This window comes from Seriola aureovittata, chromosome 22 (genome assembly GCF_021018895.1).
Source record: "Seriola aureovittata isolate HTS-2021-v1 ecotype China chromosome 22, ASM2101889v1, whole genome shotgun sequence".
In the NCBI taxonomy this organism is placed as follows: domain Eukaryota; kingdom Metazoa; phylum Chordata; class Actinopteri; order Carangiformes; family Carangidae; genus Seriola; species Seriola aureovittata.
In genome coordinates this window covers 5,999,022-6,019,675 of record NC_079385.1, presented here as the reverse complement: position 1 = coordinate 6,019,675, position 20,654 = coordinate 5,999,022, and the positions used below count along the sequence as shown (strand labels likewise).

The 20,654-nt window shown below is 42.3% G+C and overlaps 1 protein-coding gene across 1 annotated transcript in view; it reads left to right on the top strand.

Moving 5' to 3' along the window:
• Positions 1 to 20,654, top strand: part of tmtc1 (transmembrane O-mannosyltransferase targeting cadherins 1) — a 145,605-nt gene that overhangs the window by 65,053 nt on the left and 59,898 nt on the right. The window contains exons 5-6 of the mRNA XM_056367895.1: positions 17,304 to 17,385; positions 17,776 to 17,879. Of these exons, the coding sequence (XP_056223870.1) occupies positions 17,304 to 17,385; positions 17,776 to 17,879 (186 nt within the window). The remainder of the gene's footprint in view (positions 1 to 17,303; positions 17,386 to 17,775; positions 17,880 to 20,654) is intronic.

Below are 20,654 nucleotides of genomic sequence, written 5' to 3'. Positions count from 1 at the left end.
GTGAGATGATGGTGATTGCTCATAATGAAGCTATTTGGATTGGATGCTAATTAGTAGCCATTGGAGTCCTAAGATTCTTGATGTGAAGAAGTCTCAGCTAGATCCTCATTAGACTGTGGAGCCACATTTGATGGGTTTTTTTTTATCCTTTGGAGCTCCACTTGAGAAGATTAATTTAGACAGGAAACAGTGACACCCGTGATCAAAGCAACTGCTTGCACAGTTTTTCATCAAGTTAAAATCCAAGAGCTTCTGTATTTTGTGAGGAGCTGTTCTTTCTTTTCTGCCTATGATCTATGTCTAGTTATGTTATCTCCCCATTTCCAGGAATTCCTTCAAACTACATCCAGAGAAACTCTGAACATATTGAATTCTGTACAGCGACCAAGGACTCAGTAATGATGAGTAATGATAATGAGTATGAACGTTTTTTTTTTTTCATTCTTGACCTTTTGAATTGTATGTGTTTTTTTACCAAACATGTAACTCAAGGTGCAATTACTAGCTTCTCTCCAGAGCTTTCAGCTGAATCTCATAGTCTTCATCACCAAATTGAGACTCAACAAAGGGATGAAAAACAATTTATATATTTTTGTGATGTGAGTTCTTTAAACTGTACATCACCACCTTGAAATCACACCAGGAGGGCTGTAATGGTGGAGTACCAACAGTCAGACAGGGCTGGTTTGAGAATAGGCAGCTAAGATGCCTCATATTTACCTGGCATTAGTCTCATGTTACGGTCAGGGAAACTACCATATGATTACCACGGTCACAACTTATTCACAAGTTGTTGAATGACACTTGAGATGGCAGCAGAGACGTTGCTGACTGGAAAAACAGGTGAAAACAATGAAACATGACTCCGGACAAACAAAGGCCCTTTTCAAGTGAAAGAACTTTTGCAGATTTATGATTTAACTTCCTATCTTGTGTCTTTCTACCTCAACTTCTTGCTTTCCCTTCCCTCCAGCAGGCATTATGCAGCGGCCTTTTCCCCCCTGCATTCCTTCCACCCTTATTTCCCTAATTCCTCTCGTTCCCTCCTCACCTCTCTTGACATGCTGCATAACTCCTACCCTTCTCTCCTCGACACCTAACTCTACATTTCCCTGAAATGTGAGGAGATTTCCTGCTGGCTCAGGAGCAGACAGGCAATAATGAGGACATCAGGGAGATGTGAGAGGCGTTTTGTTTTTAAAGCCGTGAAGAGAAACGAGGTGAGGAGGAACAGAGACGGTGTGTCTCTGAGCTCCACCTCCACTTCCTCCTCCCTCTTTTTCTGCCGTGACGCTCTCTCGTTACTCATTAGGACACTTCTCTAAATCCATCCCTCCGTCTCTTGATCTTTTCCTAGCATTGCCTAACTAATGTCTTTGTTCTCTTTTGCACATTTTCTGTGCTGTAATGGCCATGCATTACTCAGCATGATTTGACCCACAGTACTCTGTCCCCTTACACACTCACACACACATACACACACACACACACACACACACACACACACTGCTGGATCCCTGTACTTAGGAGACACTTTGTTGTACAGGGGTAGATAATAAAGTAAGGTAGCTCCTTTTTTACTGCCTTATTATTGTAGTTGTGCCATGACATTTAATCACAAAGGTATTTGCTTGAGGTGCGATGGTGCAAATGAACTCCCAGGTTTGCCAAACATAAAAATGGAGGCAGCCGTTAAAATTGTCCCCCTATCTGTCTGTTTAAACATCCATGACAGTTCACAGACTGACTTTCTGCTTCAGCTTTGGCCTTGTATATCTACACAGATACTTGTACTTACTAGGAATTTATTGTTTATAACAGTGTTTCTCAAACATTTTCAGACAAAGGACTTCACCATTCAAATAAAACTCATAGACCACCTCACTGTCCAAAAGTGAGCTTTTTTGGAAAAGTGTCAGCTGGGACAGAGTTTTGATTATTATTAACTCCTGCGCCCACATCACACACATATCAACACTGGCCAGATGTCATCAAACGCATCATGGGTCTCAATCCAGGTGACTGCATAACTTGTGAACACTTTCATTAAATTTTCTTTTAATCCACCGCTCCATGATCTTGCTCATTGTCTGTGTTTGAATAGGCTTCTGATAACTGGTGAAATTTAGCACAATCCCAGGGCAGGCTAATTGTTAGCTTCATTTATATTTCCTGTCACATTGATCATCTTTTAACGTATATTGTAAAACATAAACTGTAAACTGGTGTAGCTAGGTGAGTAGACGTTGTCGCAAAACGGTCGGTTACAGTGAAGTCCAACAACACTCCAAAAATTCAAATAGTAATGTTTGAAATTACATATTACATATATTACATATTGAAAACAACACATGTGTAATACTTGCTAGGCTTTGTGATCACTTGCAGACAGTGATTTAAAACATAATATTTTAACAAATTTACTCACGGACAGCAAGGGGTCGCCTAGTCCATGGACCACTCTTTGAGAAGTTCTGGTTTATGGCAATTGGTTAGAAAGGTAGATTTGATGGAAAAGCTCCCATATTTTAGACACATCATGCTTCAAGAGAGGGGTGGAAAGATTCAGCTTGTTATATTAGCGGTATTGAGTCACAACAGTCCTGTAAACTGTGACATGAATAGTTGCACTATCCACTGTTTATATGTGTCACCTGACTCCAGCCGGCTCTGGCTATCACCTGGTGAACGTAATGGTTGCATTTTATGAGAGCGACAGACCAGATCTGTGCTCTTGGTGTGTGTTTGTTGATGAGATATTATCTTGAGAGGTGAAGCTGCAGGAGTCATAGGGAAAGGTCTCTGGAGTCTGCTTTATTCGGTCTGTCCCTATACAGTGTGTAGCTAATGCTAATTAGCCACCTGTCTTAAGGTATCGGGCTGATGTCAAGAAACACAACCAGCAGCAGTGGATGAACCAGTGTGCAGACCTTTTGCTCTATCTATACTAAGAGCGATTATGGTCCATGCTATATCCTCTGGTACTGACAGTCTGTACCTGTTAAATATGCATAATGATAACAGCCTTGCAAGTGGTGCAGCAACTATTCCTGCATAACTATTTTGCACATGATATAATACACATGAATATATTATTTTGATAATATATTAAAATATAGTATTTAAATCATCTTTCTGCAGTTTGAGGAGAAAAACTTCGATTTAAATCATGAACTGTCCCCAGGCTTGAAAAAAATAGTATTTATTTTTCATCCATATTGTTCAGCGCCAGCACAAAAAGACACAGATTCACCTAGAGTGGTGTAAACCGAGGCAAAGACATGTCTGCTGGAGTTGAGATAATGAAAACACGACAGGAAGAAGGAGCACAGATGGAGGAAAATACCAGAACGAGCTGGAATTCCTGGCGAGTTACGAGATCAGTCGTAGGCTGAGCTGCCTCACAATCCACAGGCAGCTGCTGGTGAACTTAGAGCTAACATCTGTACAGTCGGCGCATTGGCTGTTTGGGGTGAATAAACCTAGACTGCACAAATGCTCCTGCAGTTAAATTTGCGCAAAGAATCCCAGCTGAAAAAAATCAACACCGCTTTCTGTCTGAACACACCTGAAGAGTACCCTCCATGTGTGTGCTCGCAGTTTTCCTGTAGTGAGAGGTCGTTTCCTTCTCTTTCATTTCTACCTCCAAATACAATGGTGTCCATAATCTGTATAAGCAGTTGGTTTGTCTTTCTTGGCCCGTCAGTTAAAACTTTGATAACAAAAACGATTGCCAAAACTACAACAATTAGACATAAGGTGTGACAGATACAGATAAACTTAACCATACTTCATTGTTCACCTTCAGATCAGCTTCCTCAAGCAAGTTTCAGCTTTTGCCAGTTGCTTTTTAGTATGTGCGAAAATAAACTTAAGACAAGTGGCCGACTGGAAAGTTGTAAATCAATCTTATGTTACGTGTTGTAAAATGACTAGTTGTAAAGTATCCATACCAGGCTGTAAATGAAGACACTGGGTCCTCATAAGTACAGAAACACATACAGACACACCTCCAACCACAAGTTGGCTGGTGTTCAAAAAAAACCCTGAAAGCAGCCCACTCACTGAGGCTGTAATACTCCTCTCACCCACTCGCTATCAGAGAAGCGATTCATCTTAAAGGACCCTACCAAGTTTTTTGGCAAATTAGTCCCATTACTCATGAAGTGATGAGGACAGCCTCTGAAAAGCACTTGTATATGATGTTCTCCAGTGCTCAGTTTTAACTCTGCAGTATACGCAATGTATTTTGAGTGAAGGGCAGTTGCAGCAGCATCATCTCCACGTCTTAACAGAAGCTCTCAGAGAACAGGTTTGAGTCAGGGATCTGCTGTTTCCATAGAAAGCTCAGGGGGGTGGGTGATGGAGAACAACAAATCACTGCAGCGGCAACGTTTGCAATAATGCACAATACAATCTCCCCCATTTGTGGAAAGTCACGGACAGTTCCTTCACTTTGCATTGTGTCATTCTTCATCACCACCTCTAACCTCTGTGGAACCCACAAACAGACTCAGCGTGAAGTGTTGTCAAACCTAAACCTAACCCTGACTGATCTAAAGAGCCAATCAGAGCAGGCAGCAGTCAGCAGGGAGCCAGGAGGTCACGTCAGCAGGCACAGGGCGGCAGAACAATGGCTCCAGAGAGTGAGCGCTAACAGGCCGCACACTGGGACTGATGGCGAGGGGGTCAGGTGATGTCTGTGGGGACAGCTGGTGGCCAGGTGTGGAACTGCAGGTCTGGAGTGACAGGAGATGGTGGTGTGAGCGATAACAGGAGCTTAACAGCTGCTTTTAAGTGCAGTTGAGGAGGGAAGGGGAGATGAAGCCGTTGCCATGACGCTTCCTTGTCCGTTTTATTTTCAGAGTAGCACCATGGCAACTTCATCAAAAGTCATTGTGCTAAGAATCTTAAACAACTTGAAGTGGATGATATTGTTGTTGGCGATATTACAAGTTATTTTTGTGATATTTTTGACTATATTCACACAGAACTATGATATAAATATGGCAACAAAGTCATTTTATTATACTGTTTTATATATATACATATTTTCAGCTGCTGTGGTCACATTCAAACAGCTTCCTCCTGTATTTAGTCTGTGTGGTAGTTGGTGGGTTTAATTCTCTGCGATCAGAGTCACAGATGTAAACAGAGCTGCTGTAATGATGGCCGTCAGCTCAAACCAGCTGATCAATAAGTTCAAGTACGCACTGCGCTGGGTAAATAAAACATGTCCAGCTGGTGAATATCAAATGAACCAGCTTGTTGCCTGACTGGAAGCCGTCCGCTCTCCCGTGTGGTGCTTCTGTTGTTGACCCCTACACGTTGCCACCTGACTGTAACTAACAGCACCGTCAGCCTCTAGAAATGAGAATATTTATGAGTGCAATACGAACGTAAAATATTACATCTGAGCTGAATGAGACGCTGGTGCAACACGCCCTTTTTTTATAGAAAAATGTGTCTATTCCTCTAAAAACGGGTGCAATGTGTGGAAGTCTCTTTCTTTATACTAACACTAAGAATCACATGAGTGACCTTAAACTTGTTGGTTGACTAGTAGGACAGTTTCTCATAATTATCTCTTCCTTTAAGGAAGCTGAGCAGGGTTCAACCCAGGTGACTTCAGATCTGCTGCCGGTCCAGCAGCAACATGCTGAGCCTGTGAAATCCAACATCTGCCCGTTTGTTTCAGGTGGTTAACAGACAGACAGACAGTAAAACAAAGCTAACTTAGCTCAATCAGCTGAGTTGTGAACAGATGCTGTGAATGGACAGTTATGGATGTGCATGTTATTTTTACACAATGTCTAAGTGTGTGTGTGTGTGTGTGTGTGTGTGTGTGTGTGTGTGTGTGTGTGTGTTGTGTGTGTGTGTGTGTGTGTGTGTGTGTGTGTACTTGTACTTGTACTTGTACTTCTGTCGTTGTGAGGACCTATAGACTTTATGGAGTGAGGACATTTCAACACAATTTTGACTCACAAATTCAAATGACTGTTTAAGGGTTAAGACATTGGTTTTTGGTTTGGGGGTTTGGCCATTTAGTTGTGATGGTTGATGTTAGGGTAAGGGGCTATAGGGGCAGAGGTCACTAATAGATGGAATGCAGTCCAAATCTGGACCCAGACGCTGCCCTCTCCAGACCTGGATATGTAACATATAAATGATAGAGAATTATAAAATTTAGAAAGAGAGTTTCTATTTTAGCCGACGCAGCTTTTCTAGGCTTCACAGCACTGGTCACGTGGCGCTACTCAGCCAATCACTGCGACTGAAGTCAGTCAGTGGGAGTTTGGAAAGTGGGAGAGACGAGGGAAAAAGCTGTTAAAGCTGTTCAGTCGTTAAGATGTCTTGATGTTGTTTATTATAAACAATAAGCAACTGTTGGAGTAGAAGAAAATGGAAAATCAAGCTACACTTTTTATTTAATTTACTAAAATAAAGCACTTTATCGTAATTAATGATTTTTATTATACATTTTGGTAATTATTTCTTATTACAACTGTTATTATCCTTGAAATACTAAAAGAAGATATAGTTATTATTACATTATCATATAGAGAAGGGTGATGTTATTATTTTACAATGATTAGTAGTATAGAAGTACAGGAATGTGTGTGACACAGATCAGCCTCCCTGTCAGTATAAGAGCCCCCCACCACCACCACCCCCCCACCCCCACCCCCACCCCCGTTGCTTGGCCTGCCTCTCACTGCTCCTGATTCACATTAGAACCAGAAAAGCAACATGTTTCTCCATTAAGACCCTAATGAAAACAGAGGTTAGTGAAGATTGATGGCTTTAATATGAAGACAGTGCTCCTTCTAACTCCTGATCACGAGAGGGCGTGTGTGTGTGTGTGTGTGTGTGTGTGTGTGTGTGTGTGTGTGTGTGTGTGTGTGTGTGTGTGTGTGTGTGTGTGTGTGTGTGTACGCTTGTGTGTGTGTGTGTGTGTGTGTGTGTGTGTGTACGCTTGTGTTTGTGTGTGTACGCTTGTGTGTGTGTGTGTGTGTGTGTGTGTGTGTGTGTGTGTGTGTGTGTGTCTCTAAGATTAATGAGCAGGTTCTTTGGACACTTCAGGCTGTATCTTCCAGGGAGGAACACACACATACACACACACGCAGAGTTAAGCCTCCCCTGGTATAATATTGAGCCGTGCTGGGGCCTTTTCTCAGGGAAAGCTCTGAGGTTGTGCGCCCGGAACGATGCCCGATAGTAATCCTCTCCTGGGTTTTATGTGGTACACATTTGACCTAATCTGGGAGGCAGATGAGTGTGATTTTGGGGGAGGGTGTCTGCACGCACCAGTGCACACAAACCCTGATCATGACACAAAATATGGGGGAATTGGGGTAGGAGATGATTATAAAAAGATTAAAAAGTGCATTTCAAGCCATAGCAGCAGCAGAACATTTTTAATCAGAAGAAGCTGCAGTATTTAAACTGAATTTCAGACCTTTGGTTTGGACTTTGATCCTTTTTCCTTTCTATTTCTGTTATGAGAGTGTGCCAAGAATCCGCAGTTCACTCTTTCTTTTAAAACTGGAAGAGGAAAACATTATAAATGGTTACCCTTCTGTTGTATTGTTTTATGCATTGGTGTTTCTGTCCACTTTGGTTCAGAACAGATCAACAAATCCGTCCAGATTGCCCCAAATGTGATGTATATATTTGTGACCGCTGTCTCTCCTCTGCTCTCTGTCTGTGTTTCATGGATGTATGAAGAGCTGGAGGGGTGTGTGTGTGTGTGTGTGTGTGTGTGTGTGTGTGTGTGTGTGTGTGTGTGTGTGTGTGTGTGTGTGTGTGTTTGTGTTTGTGTTGGCAGAGATACATGAGTCGCATTGAAAACTGTGTTTGTTGATAGAAATGCACTCAACATGTTTGTTTGACCCCGAAGGACACACACACACACACACATTGAGTGTTGGTGTGTAACACTGAATGTGAACATAACTTTCATTTCTTTAGAAGAAAACCTAACAGGGTACCTTTTTTAATTTTCTGTGATTTCTCATTAGACATTTGTAATTTGGTTCAAGACAAACAGAAACTGTTCTGAGTTACAGCAGTGTGTCTTCATATTTCGTTGGTAAAAAATGATTCATATGTGGATGTATTTCCTGTATTTCACTGCAAGACTAGAGAGCAGGCAGTGTTAGATGTAAAAAGGTCATGTTTATTGGGATTCACATGAGCTTTGTTCTGTATGTATTTAAATTTTTATCTACTGTGGATTTGTGAGACGGTATATGAAAGTTTTTTTTGTGTAAACAGTAAAATGAAAAATTCAGTTTATGTCAGAGGGGGGCAAATGTTTGTGCATCAGGACTTTGTCTCGCAGCTGCTATTTGCCAACCGCTGGTCTATGGTGTCAAGGTCAGATACTTTGTATGCTCAGCTATCCCTCCAGATGTTCTGGTTCTGGTTCCTCTCTGGTTTTGCGGTGGGACAACAACATCACAGCTCCTCTGCCTTTGCTTTTCATGAATTAACAGCTTTAAACCCTCTTAAGACGGCTGGCGGTCTCAAAAGATCCTTTAATTAAAATCTCAGCTCTTTACCAGCAACCATGCCCACCACTCTGTCCTTGACATTTTTTATTCATCGGTTTATTTTAATGAAACGCGTTGTGTTGTGAATGTTGTTACCTGTGTGACAGCTCTGTTAGCAGAGTGACAGCAGTCTCAACGCCGAGGTGCCCCAGCTCAGATGGAGGATTACGTGGCAGGCATTCAATAAGGTGAACAGACATGAGACTCATACTGAGTTAAATGACAAAAAAGGCACCTTGAGCCTGAGACACACACACACACACACACACACACACACACACACACACACACACACACACACACACACACACACACACACACACAGTAAGAAGACATTGAGCACAGACATGTAGCAGCGGGAGAGTCAAACATTGTAAATACAACATTTCTATACATTATTGCGTGAACATGTTTATGTATGCGCTTGAATCTAATGTTGTTGGCTGGTAGTGTGTGGGTCACTACTGTGGGTACTGTGTTTGTCTATTTGTTTGTGTGTGTCGTTTTGTTTCCATTAAAATTTGGCACAATTTTTGAAGCTACTTTCTGAAATTTTGTAAAAATTAAAATGTGTCGTTGTGTTGCCATCAGCCGCCTTTATGTGAATATAATGAAGAGGATGTGACAGCACAACAGCAATAACTAATACATCATGAGATTTCATGACTTCCTCTCTAACGCTTGTGTTTTTAATGGATTATTCATCATATTCATCTCTTCTGATCCATATGGAGCCCCATGTGTTGTGCTTTTATCAGCTCCTTCTTTATCTTCTCTTTTTACAATATACCAACTGTTTCACCCCAGGGCAACAGGCCTAACAATCTTTTGGGGATGTTTTTGTGAGTCCACCATTTCAGACTGAACTGTCTCAACAACTATTGGATGAATTGTGTCATGTGGTGACTTTTCATCAAGCACCAAATACTTTTAAGACACTAAACACATTCCCATCAGCTCCTCAGCTGTAGTTAGTGTTTAGTGCTAATTAGCCAATGTTAGCATGTAACATCTAAACAAAGATGGTGGACTTGGTAAACATTACCTTATAAACGTGTTGACATTCAAGCATGTTTAAGTACATTTCCACTGTGAGCATGTTAGCATCATGACTCCTTTCACTTCGTTTTACCCAGCAACACTCTGAGCTGCTTCTCCTTCCCTTTAGCTGCCTCTAGTTGAGCAGGAGTTAATAGGTTTTTATTAAAGTTTCTCCTGTATGAAGCTCTGCCACATGTTCTGAGAAGTCCAGTCCTTAAATGGTACAAATTCATGGAACTTGAACATCATTGACTGGACCGCAACACTAGCGCCAGCTGTATGAATGCAAATGTCCGTGACTGACTGATCAAGTTACACCATCCGCTGGCCATGTGTTGGAGTTTCCCAGTTGGCTGTTGCTCTTTCAAAATGAAGCATTTTCTATAAGGGGGCGTTTACAGGCTGCAGTGTCGCCAACTTAGCACATTTGTTGCTAGAGTTAGAGACTTTTTGTCAAAAAGCACTTTGCAGCTTTTGGGATAAACCTAGCTACTTTCCATAGAAGAGACTCACCAGCAAGTGGACCAGAACAATTCATAAAATATTTTCCAGCACCTTTTAATAATAAGTAAATAAATCTTTGTCTAAACAGAGAGCAAGACTGATGAGCGGACACACACACACAGGCAGAGAGAAGCTCCTGCAGGCAGATCATCACTCAAGGCGATGGTCCTTTTAAATTCATTGTTGCAGAAGAAACGACGCCCTGCTTATTCAGGAACACATAAAAAGCTCTACATTATAAATTGATGAGGTTATTATGAAGATAAGTGCTACTTATGATTAAAAAAAAGAGCAGAGGAGCAGGCTACTGCTCATGTGACACAGAGTTGGACTTGTTACTATTTCAAACTTGTTCAACAACAGAAACAGGAAAACATGTAAATGAGAACAGCTTTGTGGGGAATTGGGCCATTTACCTATAGATAAGAAGAAGAGTCCAGTAACTCAAGAGCATTATATAATTTATTAAATGTCCAGCAAAACCCATGACTGTGTGAGTTTTATCAGATGTTAATTAATTCCCTTTATATAGTAATTTGGGGAGGATTACATCGTTCACCTCATCATTATCACGATGTGAAAACGCTGAGAGCGAGCTGCTCTGCTGTGTGTTTCGGGACGGCCACAACACAACGTCCACTCCACTAAACCAGTGACTCAGTCTTAGCTTGCAGTGTAGTGCGGCGGCCCTGTCATGTTTCAGCCACGGTGGCTGGGTGAGTGTAAGTAACTGTGGCACACAGTGAGGAGAAAGAGAGGAGATGCCACCGAGAGGGAGGAATGTAAAGGATTTCAGCTGAGCGGAGCGTGGAGGACTTCAAATGAGCTGCAGTTTAGAAAGCAGAGAGAGACCGAGCTCCAGAATGACTGGACTTAATCCACAAATACTATCACACCCGGAGCGGGACAGTGGATTTTATCTGTGTGTGCATGTGTGTGTGTGTGTGTGTGTGTTTCCTTGTCTACCTTTCATGTGTGTGAGGAAGCTAACACTCCGACCTTTCTTCAGTTTTCTCTCATACTTCCTACCTCCCACAAAACCTCCCCCCATACACACACCCCTTTCCCTCCATTCATCCTCCACTGTTGCCACAGTCACAGTTGTCATGGTAAATTAGCATCCTGTTATGCAGGTCCACAGAATCCGTCTTTCCCATGATCCTATGGGAAAAGTTGGGGGCCCGGTTCTGAAGACACCAACAACATCTGTCTGTTCCTCTCTCCCCCACCCCTCTGTGTGTGTGTGTGTGTGTGTGTGTGTGTGTGTGTGTGTGTGTGTGTGTGTGTGTGTGTGTGTGTGTGTGTGTGTGTGTGTGTGTGTGTGTGTGGGAGAGTTTGGGGTGCGGGGGCATCTTATTCTTCACTTTCCAGCGTGAAACCAATCTTCGCAGTGTTGCTCCATCTGAGTGATTTTTCCCAAGGACGTAGAGTGTTGCTTTGCATTTCCAGCCCCGGAGAGCAGTGTCTTTACCGCAGCCTCTCCCAGCCTCAGGGAGGTACATTTTTATTCAGCCAACCTAGAAAGATGCATTCACATTACAGCTACTGCCGGGCGGCACATGGCTTTTCATCAGTTTCAGCTGAGGAACACGTTATTAAAGCATCATACCTGTTACTGGGGCCTTGTAAGATTCATTTAAAACGGTCTTTCAGTTACAAGTGCTGTAATTTGAATGATTACAGCTGTGAAACGCCACTTACAATATGAATGAAACATTTACACCAGAGTGCAGGGGTCTTTCAAAACCGGGAAAATTGTACCTCCATCTCCACGTACAAAACAATATTTATGGTGCAACATGAAAGAGGTGAATATGAATAGTTTTTCTCACTCTTATTATTTTCTTTCTATTACTTCTGTTTGATAGAAAGTCATGCTCTAATGGAATTGCTGTACCCATAATGCTTTGGGGGTTATTGCTATGGATTCAGCGAGATTCGCTGTGGAGCCCTGTATTTTCTCGCCAACATTTGTTTACATTGTGTTAAATTGTCTTGCTGAATCAGCTGTGATCAGCTCCTGTTTGCAGTGTAGTCACAACTATCACTGGATTACTGAAGAAAACTTAATAACACGATGACTGTCAGGTATAAGGAGCATCTTTTTTTCTATGATTTAGAAACAGATTTATGAATGTTTATATATAATATCGCTAGGAAGTGGAAGTCTCACTCAATCTAAAAATATGTGTATCATGTCTGTGTGTTCAGACTGACTCTTCAGACAGACTGAAGTTGTGACTATGAGAAAGACTGCTAATGGTTTTGAATTTATTTTGAAATCCTCCATGAGCTGTGCGTCACAGGCAGTGCTGCAGATCCAGCTGCTGCCCGTGTCAATAAAAAGGCCAAATCACTGGATCAATCTATGATAGTTAATTTCCTTTTGTTTTTAGACCCTTTCAGCCCTCACAGTATCTTTGCCTCACATCTCTCTCTCTTTCCCTGCAGCTCTCTGTCATGCCTCACAGATTGAAAACCCTTGCTACAGCACAATGATTCCCAAAGTGGGTGCTGTGGCACTGGCACCCTGGGGTGCGTCAAGATTTGTTCATTTCTGTTTTATTATTGTACATTCTTTAGTTAAATTTCTCCCCGTGAAAAAAGAGTCGACATTTGCGTTACATTTCAAACACATGAAAACAGAAGACTTCTTTCCATCAAAGAAATTGTCCCCATGAAAACAGTTAACAGCATGTTCTGTGGATTATCCAGAGTAACACAGAATTGGGAGCATCACAAACAGAATTCCATTCACCTTTAATGAGTTGGGGTGGAGGCAGAATTCAGACAAAACCTGGACACAGAAAATCAAACCATTTTAATGACAGAGGTAGCCTGGAGGTAAGTGAAGACATGTTTCTGTAGTTTCAGTAAATCGGACCTTTAAACTATTGGTGCTGCTTCATTTTCCCTCAGTCATTAAGTTAGTGTAATTTAACCTCCATACACTTTCATTTTGATCCATTCTTTGTCACATCCACTACTGCCCCCAGGGTTGTAAGGAGCTGGAGTTTGTCCCAGCACTCTGTGAGCAAGAGGCATGGTCACAAGTCTATTGCACATTATAGGCAATTAACCTCATTCACACCTGCACGCAGTTCAGAGTTTCAGATTCATCTGAAGTACATGTCTTTGGACTGTGGAAGGAAAAACTGAAGAGGTTAATGAAACAGCTGCCTGCTGAAAAGAATAAAGGACTGGGTTTAAGGCATAATTTTGCTGGCTGTGTTGTAGAGAAACGTAGCGTCTTCTCTGTCTACAATATTAGCAGTGATCTTGCCAGACAGACAGAGCCAGCCATTATTGGTAGGTAATCTTTGCTCCCCTACTCGCTAGTTTGTAATGTCATAAAACAGAAGAAACTTATTTTACACCTATAAACATACAGTATAGACTTTATATATATATATATATATATATATATATATATATATATATGATGAAGGGGATTGCGCATTCTGCAAAAACATAGGCATTGAACCACTGCTAAAGCTACATTCATTTTGAAGTTTTATTTTTCCCTCCTCCAGCAATAACATATTTAAAGAAATGATAAAAACTGAATGATACTCACATATTTAAAGGTGGAGTGAGCCATGCTGAAGAAAGACTGTTTGAACTCAACAGCCAAACAGAAGCGTCACACTCCAAATTCATGGACATACATTGCTAACAGTGACAGAAAAGAGGACTGTAGGTTTGTAGCTAAGCTACCAAGGAAGGTGACATTACCTGACATAACATTTCAAATTATGTATCCAACCAAATAAATCCAACTGTGCTGGCAAACTTGCATTTTTAGGTCTTCGTGGCTGTTAAACCTTTTGCACGTTGTACAAAAAAAAACCATGATTCAGAGCAAACAGCGAGACAGTAAACTGTGGCTACAGCAGAGGGTCAGTGGACCATCACAACATCCAGTTGTAAAGTTTTTACTGGCCCTCTCTGTGTGCCTGTCATTAGGGGTGCGAGCCGGTCCCAGTGGATAAGTCCAGTTCACTGTCTCCACCGCTGGAAAGTCTCACCAATGATAACTTGGCTCTGCGCCCTTGCCTGATCATTGCACTTTTTTTTCAAATTTTATTCGTCTGGTCATCTCCTCTTTGGCTGTTCTTTGGCCGTCTCTTGTTCTTCACAACACACCTCCGCCAGTAGACGTTCCTTCCGTGCCCTTGCTCAACGTCGCTTCCGGTCTCTCGCCAGCAGTCCTGGTCAATCCCATTCAAAACCCCACACAGCTTGGCAGTGACGGAAAGGTAGATCCTTAAATTGGCACTGTCCGTTGACATCTTTGTTTCTTTCCCTTGTCCTGTGCACGAGCACAAACGCCCCCCTGTGGCTGGAATAGCGGTGTGTGTCTTGGTCCTAGCCACTTTTTGTATTTTCCATTCACAGAACCAAGGCTCTGTAGAAACACCAGATCACACACAGAACGGACGGCTAGTGGACCTTGAGGATTTTGACTGAATTGGACAAAAAGCATATTAGATTACAATCGCTTACTCCGCCTTTAACTTCAGTCAGTCTTTCCACTGTGTGATGTGACATGCTCGCTTGTAGGGAGGATTGTTTTGCTCCTCAGGCATTTCATGTACAACATCTCTCAGCTCCAGCAGCAAACAGGGAGTTTGAAGCTTTGTTGTATGCGACAGGCCTTTATGATGAGTCAGTTGATGTGACTCTACCTCAGTAATCCAGCTTCATGCTGCTCTCGGGGTCTGGTTCCCCACGTGTTTGTTGTTGGCACTACAAAAGGTAGCTGCAACTTCAAATACAGATTTGATGAAATGTAGCTGTTGATACGAAAAGAGTCACAATGAAAATAACAACACAAGAGGGAGTTTTATAGGCTGAATGGGCCCAAAATTACCGGGAGTATATGTGGGAGTATATAAATCTCTGAATTTTTACATTCAGAGATTTGTATTTAGAGAATGTTTATGTGAGTTTTAAGCCCATTAAAGATATTAAGTGCACCATGCTTCTTCTACGGAAACAAGTTGAATGGTAATCAGCGGGGGAAAGCGGCGTGGCTTTTTTGGGACCAACTCTTTCACGGTACCTCAGCTGAATGCAGCGTCTGCAGACTCTGACTCCTCTTTGTCATTCTGTCTCTTGGCGCCGCAAACCTCAGCAGAACAGACATAGCAAAGACTTTGTCAAAGACAAATATAGAAAAGGAGAAAAAAGGAGTAGAGAGCAAAGGGGGAGCGAGGCAGAGATGAAACGGACGAGACAGAGTGTGAGACAGACAGAATGTAAGTAGAATTCCTGTGAGATCTCTTCTCTTGCTGCCTCGCAATGCTTTGAAAGCTCTTCACAAGGGGAACATCTCAAAGTGATGGGATGCTGAATGGATTCTCCATGCTTTCCTCTCGCTACCTATCTGCCTGATCCCCTCTCTCTCATCTTATTCTCTTGCTGCCTTTTTCTGCAATCAGAGCTGCTTGTTTAGTTTCTTACCTCGGGCTAATGGATTGGACTGTGTGGTTGGGGGATAGAGTTCATAAATGACCTTAGCTGGATGGAAGGATGGAGGTAGATCGATAAAAATATCGCCGAATGGACGGTGACCTTGAAGACCAGGTTACAAAAACTGCAAGAAAGAAGAGACTTGAAGTTTATTAATTTCACAGCTATTGAGTGGTCAAAAAAAGCATCTTTCACTATTTATTGTCTTTTTATAGACTGTGATTTGTTGAGAAATTGAGAAAATAATTAGGGGATTAATCGGCAAAATCAATGATTAGTTACAGCTCCTCCTTTAACCTGGAATTGTTAAATTTGACATTGGACAAAGTCATCCTATTAGGATGTCAGGACACGTGTGCTCCATCACGTTTCATGTTTCTCTATGGAGAAAGAATGCAATAATCGGAGCATAAAGGTCACATGTTCATCTAAATTTTTGGGGCACCTTATGGATTTTTTTTTATAGTAGATAGATGACAGGAAGGAGAGATGAGGAATGAAATGCAAAGGTCCCCAGCTGGAGGTGAACAGGGAATGCTGTGTATGGTCCCTTAGACCCTTTAAGCCAGGGTGCCCCAGGAAACAGAAGCTTTAGAACTGAATCAAAATATCATCTGTTCACTCTTAAATCAGGACTTTCACACTGATTACAGCTTAAAGTGCTCAATAGTTTTGATATTAATAAGCCTCTGTTATGGTCAAGAATTCAGATACAGTTGAAGATGCAGTTTTCTTAGTAAACACTCATAAACAAGACTTAAAGAAACAAGATACTTAAAGAACTAGAATGACCTTCTCATGGTTGTATTCCTCCGCTAACCGGTCAAGTTCCAAGAAATATGGTCACAACCTCACAACCATTTGTGCCGGATGTAATGAAATTCCCTCTCGGCATTTCTGATACATCATGTTCACAAGGACGTGAGGTAACAATTACCTTTGACCTTCTACCACCAAAATCCAATCAGTTCATCCTGGAGTCAGATCCAGGAGACAGATGATGGACAACTGACAGACAGACAATCTGAAAACATAATGCCTCGGGCTGTCGCCAGCGCAGGCACGTAAAAAAAATCTATTTCAGACACTGCAGCAGAGGATCATCATATCGTCTGCGTTTCTCCACCCACAGTGTACTGTGTCCTTCTGTCCTCTCCCTGCTTGTTAGCTTCAGCTTCTGACCCATGTCTCTCTTTGCAGCTTCTTCTGTGTCTGGATGTTTTTTCTCTGGTTTTTCCGACCCTGTTCACCTCGACAAGTTTAGTACTTTAGCTTTTTTTTGCCTTGACTTATGCTCCAGTTTGGCCTCTTTTTGCAGCTCAGTTAGCTTTGAAACTCCCTTATCAAAGTACTAAAAGCCATGCCTCTTTTACAGCAGCACCGCTAATTGGCATTCACTGCTGCCTTTGTAGCAATAGTTTCACTTTGTAGCGTACTTTTCCGTCAAAGAACCACTGCCTCGACAGTATTTCACACTGTTAGTTTCAAAAAGGTTGTGGTTGAGGTTGTGTGAGCTGATGTTCACTTAGCACAGTCTGTGTGCTCCATACTGTCTGTCACTGATCAGGACGCTGCTGCCCCATCATTCGGCTTGTTCTCATTGCGGCCGGTTGCGGTGAGTCATAAGCAGGCAGCTGCCTATAGTACGCAGTGTGCAACAGAACCTAAAATCATCCTCAGATAAAGAGCAGTCTGACTGACCTCATGTCTTGTCTGTGTGTCCCTCAGTCACCTGTCCGGCTCCAGACTCAGGGACATCCTCTACATCTGCAGCCCCTTCATCAAACGAGCTTGCATCATCTTCTGCTATGTGAGTACTTTTGTTTGGTTTTTTTTTCTACAATGAAAAATATCTGCACATTTTGGTCAATTGTTTGTCTACCGACTGTGACATTACTGAATAAGTGAAACTGATTTTTTAGATTGATAAACATGGTTTTCCTTCCATCCAGGGAGCAGTTGGTTTTATTTAATTTAAGTATGATATAAATTACAATTGTAGATCCTTATCTGTCACTATATTGTCACTTAAATAATAATGAATAATAAAGACTTTTACTAATGACTTTTACTCATTTGTACATTCATGTGTTGTCCTGTTCACCTAATTACATACAAGACTTCCTTCAATATTGTAAAACTGTAATACTTTATGCTGAAATGCCCCACCCCCCCGCCTCCTCACTCCTCCCTCCTCCAGGTGGTGATCATCATGTCGGTCAGGCTGTGGCTGATGGGAGGATCCATGCCTCTCTTTTCTGAACAGGACAACCCCGCCTCCTTCTCGCCTCACCTGCTTACCAGGTCGGTGTCTCATACATACACACACACACACACACACACACACACACTAGAGCACAGAATTACTGGACTTTGGCTGTAAAAAGGAAAATAACTTCTGTCGCAATAAACTCTATAAAATGGAAACATTTTATGGCATTTTCCTATCAGCGCATACCTACAGCGATTATTCTGCCTTCAGGACTTGGCATTAAGATGGAATCAGAATGCAAAATTATATCAATTATTATGAAATCTAATCGCACAGATTCATATTTCTGTGTTGATATCGTTTCTGTGAATATTACCAAAGTAATAGGAATCATAATTGTTCATTTGTGGTGGAATTTTCACCTTTCAAACAAGGTTGGTGGAAACTAATAAAAATAGCCATCGTTATTACTATAATCAGCAATTAACACAAAAGCTGAAAAAATGATTTGATTAGTGGATTTTTTCAAAGGCTGGTATTTTGTACCTGTTGCAGTAACATTGCGAATTATACAGATTCAACTTTCCTACAGGAAGAAACAGGTTTCATTTCTTGTTATATGACATGAAGAAAATGTGATTACAGGTTTTTCTATCATGGTTTATTTTAGTTTTTGTTGTTCCAATATTACAAACTTGTACCTGAGAATGTTGTGCCTCTGACTCTGCAAACCAACCATAAGATGAGCGTTCACCATGTTGGCAGAGGAAGGAGTTAATGCTGAGCTGCAGTGGAGCTAGTAATGAGTCAGTGGGGGTTAGAAATGAGTTAGTATGAGGGATTGTGGGTGCCAGCAACAGTAGCGTGGTCTGGCGGTCCTCCCAGCGGTGTCGGTGTTTGTCGTTGTCAGTGAGTCAGTATATAATCTGTCATTAGCATGGCACAAGTGAAAAATAGCTCTCCTCTCCCTCGGCCACCTGGGAAATTTACAGCGGATTCACATATCCTGTCTGTCCTTCCTTCTCACCTTCATTTTCTCATCTCATTATTTCTGCTCCCTGATGTCGAGCTGAGCCTCCACTGTTCTTAACCACCCGTCTGTCTGTCTCACTGTCTGTCTGTCTGTCTGTCTGTCTCACTGTCTGTCTGTCTGTCTCGTTGTCTGTCCGTCTGTCTGTCTCATTGTCTGTCTGTCTGTCTGTCTCACTGTCTGTCTGTCTGTCTGTCTGTCCGTCTGTATGTCTCACTGTCTGTCTCACTGTCTGTCTCACTGTCTGTCTGTCTGTCTGTCTCGTTGTCTGTCTGTCTGTCTCACTGTCTGTCTCACTGTCTGTCTCACTGTCTGTCTGTCTCACTGTCTGTCTGTCTGTCTCGTTGTCTGTCCGTCTGTCTGTCTCACTGTCTGTCTGTCTGTCTGTCTGTCTGCCTGTCTGTCTCGTCTGTCGGTCTGTCTGCCTGCCTGTCTGCCTGCCTGTCTGTCTGTCTGTCTGTCTCACTGTCTGTCTCACTGTCTGTCTGTCTCACTGTCTGTCTGCCTGTCTGTCTGCCTGTCTGTCTCATTGTCTGTCTGCCTGTCTGTCTGTCTGTCTGTCTGTCTGTCTGTCTGTCTCACTGCCTGTCTGTCTGTCTGTCTGACTGTCTGTCTCTCACTCTGTCTGTCTGTCTGTCTACCTGTCTGTCTGTCTGTCTTTCTGTCTGTCTGTCTCTGTCTCACTGTCTGTCTCTGTCTGTCTGTCTGTCTATCTCACTGTCTGTCTCAATGTCTGTCTTTCTGTCTGTCTGTCTCTGTGTCACTGTCTGTCTGTCTGTCTCTGTGTCACTTTCTGTCTGTCTGTCTGTCTATCTCACTGTCTGTCTCAATGTCTGTTTGTCTGTCTCTGTGTCACTGTCTGTCTGTCTGTCTCTGTCTCATTGTCTGTCTTTCTGTCTGTCCTGGCTCCATCCATCCTGCTCCGTCCTGGGAAACTTAAACCTTGAATATTGTTGCACCAAGTCACTGTGAGAAGGAGCCCTGACCTCAGTGTGTGTGAGTGTTTGTGTGTGTTACAGTGTATTTATGCATTCCACTTTCATATGGGAGGTAGAGGTGATAATTCATCATGTTAGTGTCTCTCTGCCACTCCATTTATAACTCATCACAGCAGCATCCTGACTGCCATTACTCTGCTCTGTTTATACATGTGTGTGTGTGTGTGTGTGTGAAGAGAAAGAGAAAGAGATAAATCAATTTATAGAACCCCTCAAGTCTCACTCTCTTCCTTTATGTCAGTTTCTGTGTGTCTTTTCTGTCCTTAGTGTGTGTGTGTGTGTGTGTGTGTGTGTGTGTGTGTGTGTGTGTGTGTGTGTGTGTGTGTGTGTGAAGACAGGTTCAGCATGATGGATTACAGTAACTGTACTTGATGTGGTTGGTGTGTCACATTTCATCCTCATCATCCACTGCAGTTTGAACTGCAGCCATCAGATGCATCAAACACACACCACACACACACACACCACACACACACACACACTGTCTATAGATCCACGTGTGTGATGGCATGTGTGTGTGACGAAATGTATTTGTCTCTGAATTTGTTTACCATTCTGAAGGTGACGAGACGAAACACATTTATGAAATCGGCAAATTGCAACACAACATCACTTAGATATTATTTCCTTGAAGATGTTTTGCCTTTAATTGAAGGCACATTGTCGAGCAGCAGTCCGGAGGAAGAAGTGGATAACCTGCAGCAAAGCCTCCTGGTTTGGTTCATCATCTCAACCCAACAGCAGGAAACAGAAGTCTCATGTCCAGTCTATAACTCTTTATCCCCTGTACGGGATAATTAGACAGTGTTATCCAGCTCTGCTCTGATTGGTCCAGCCTG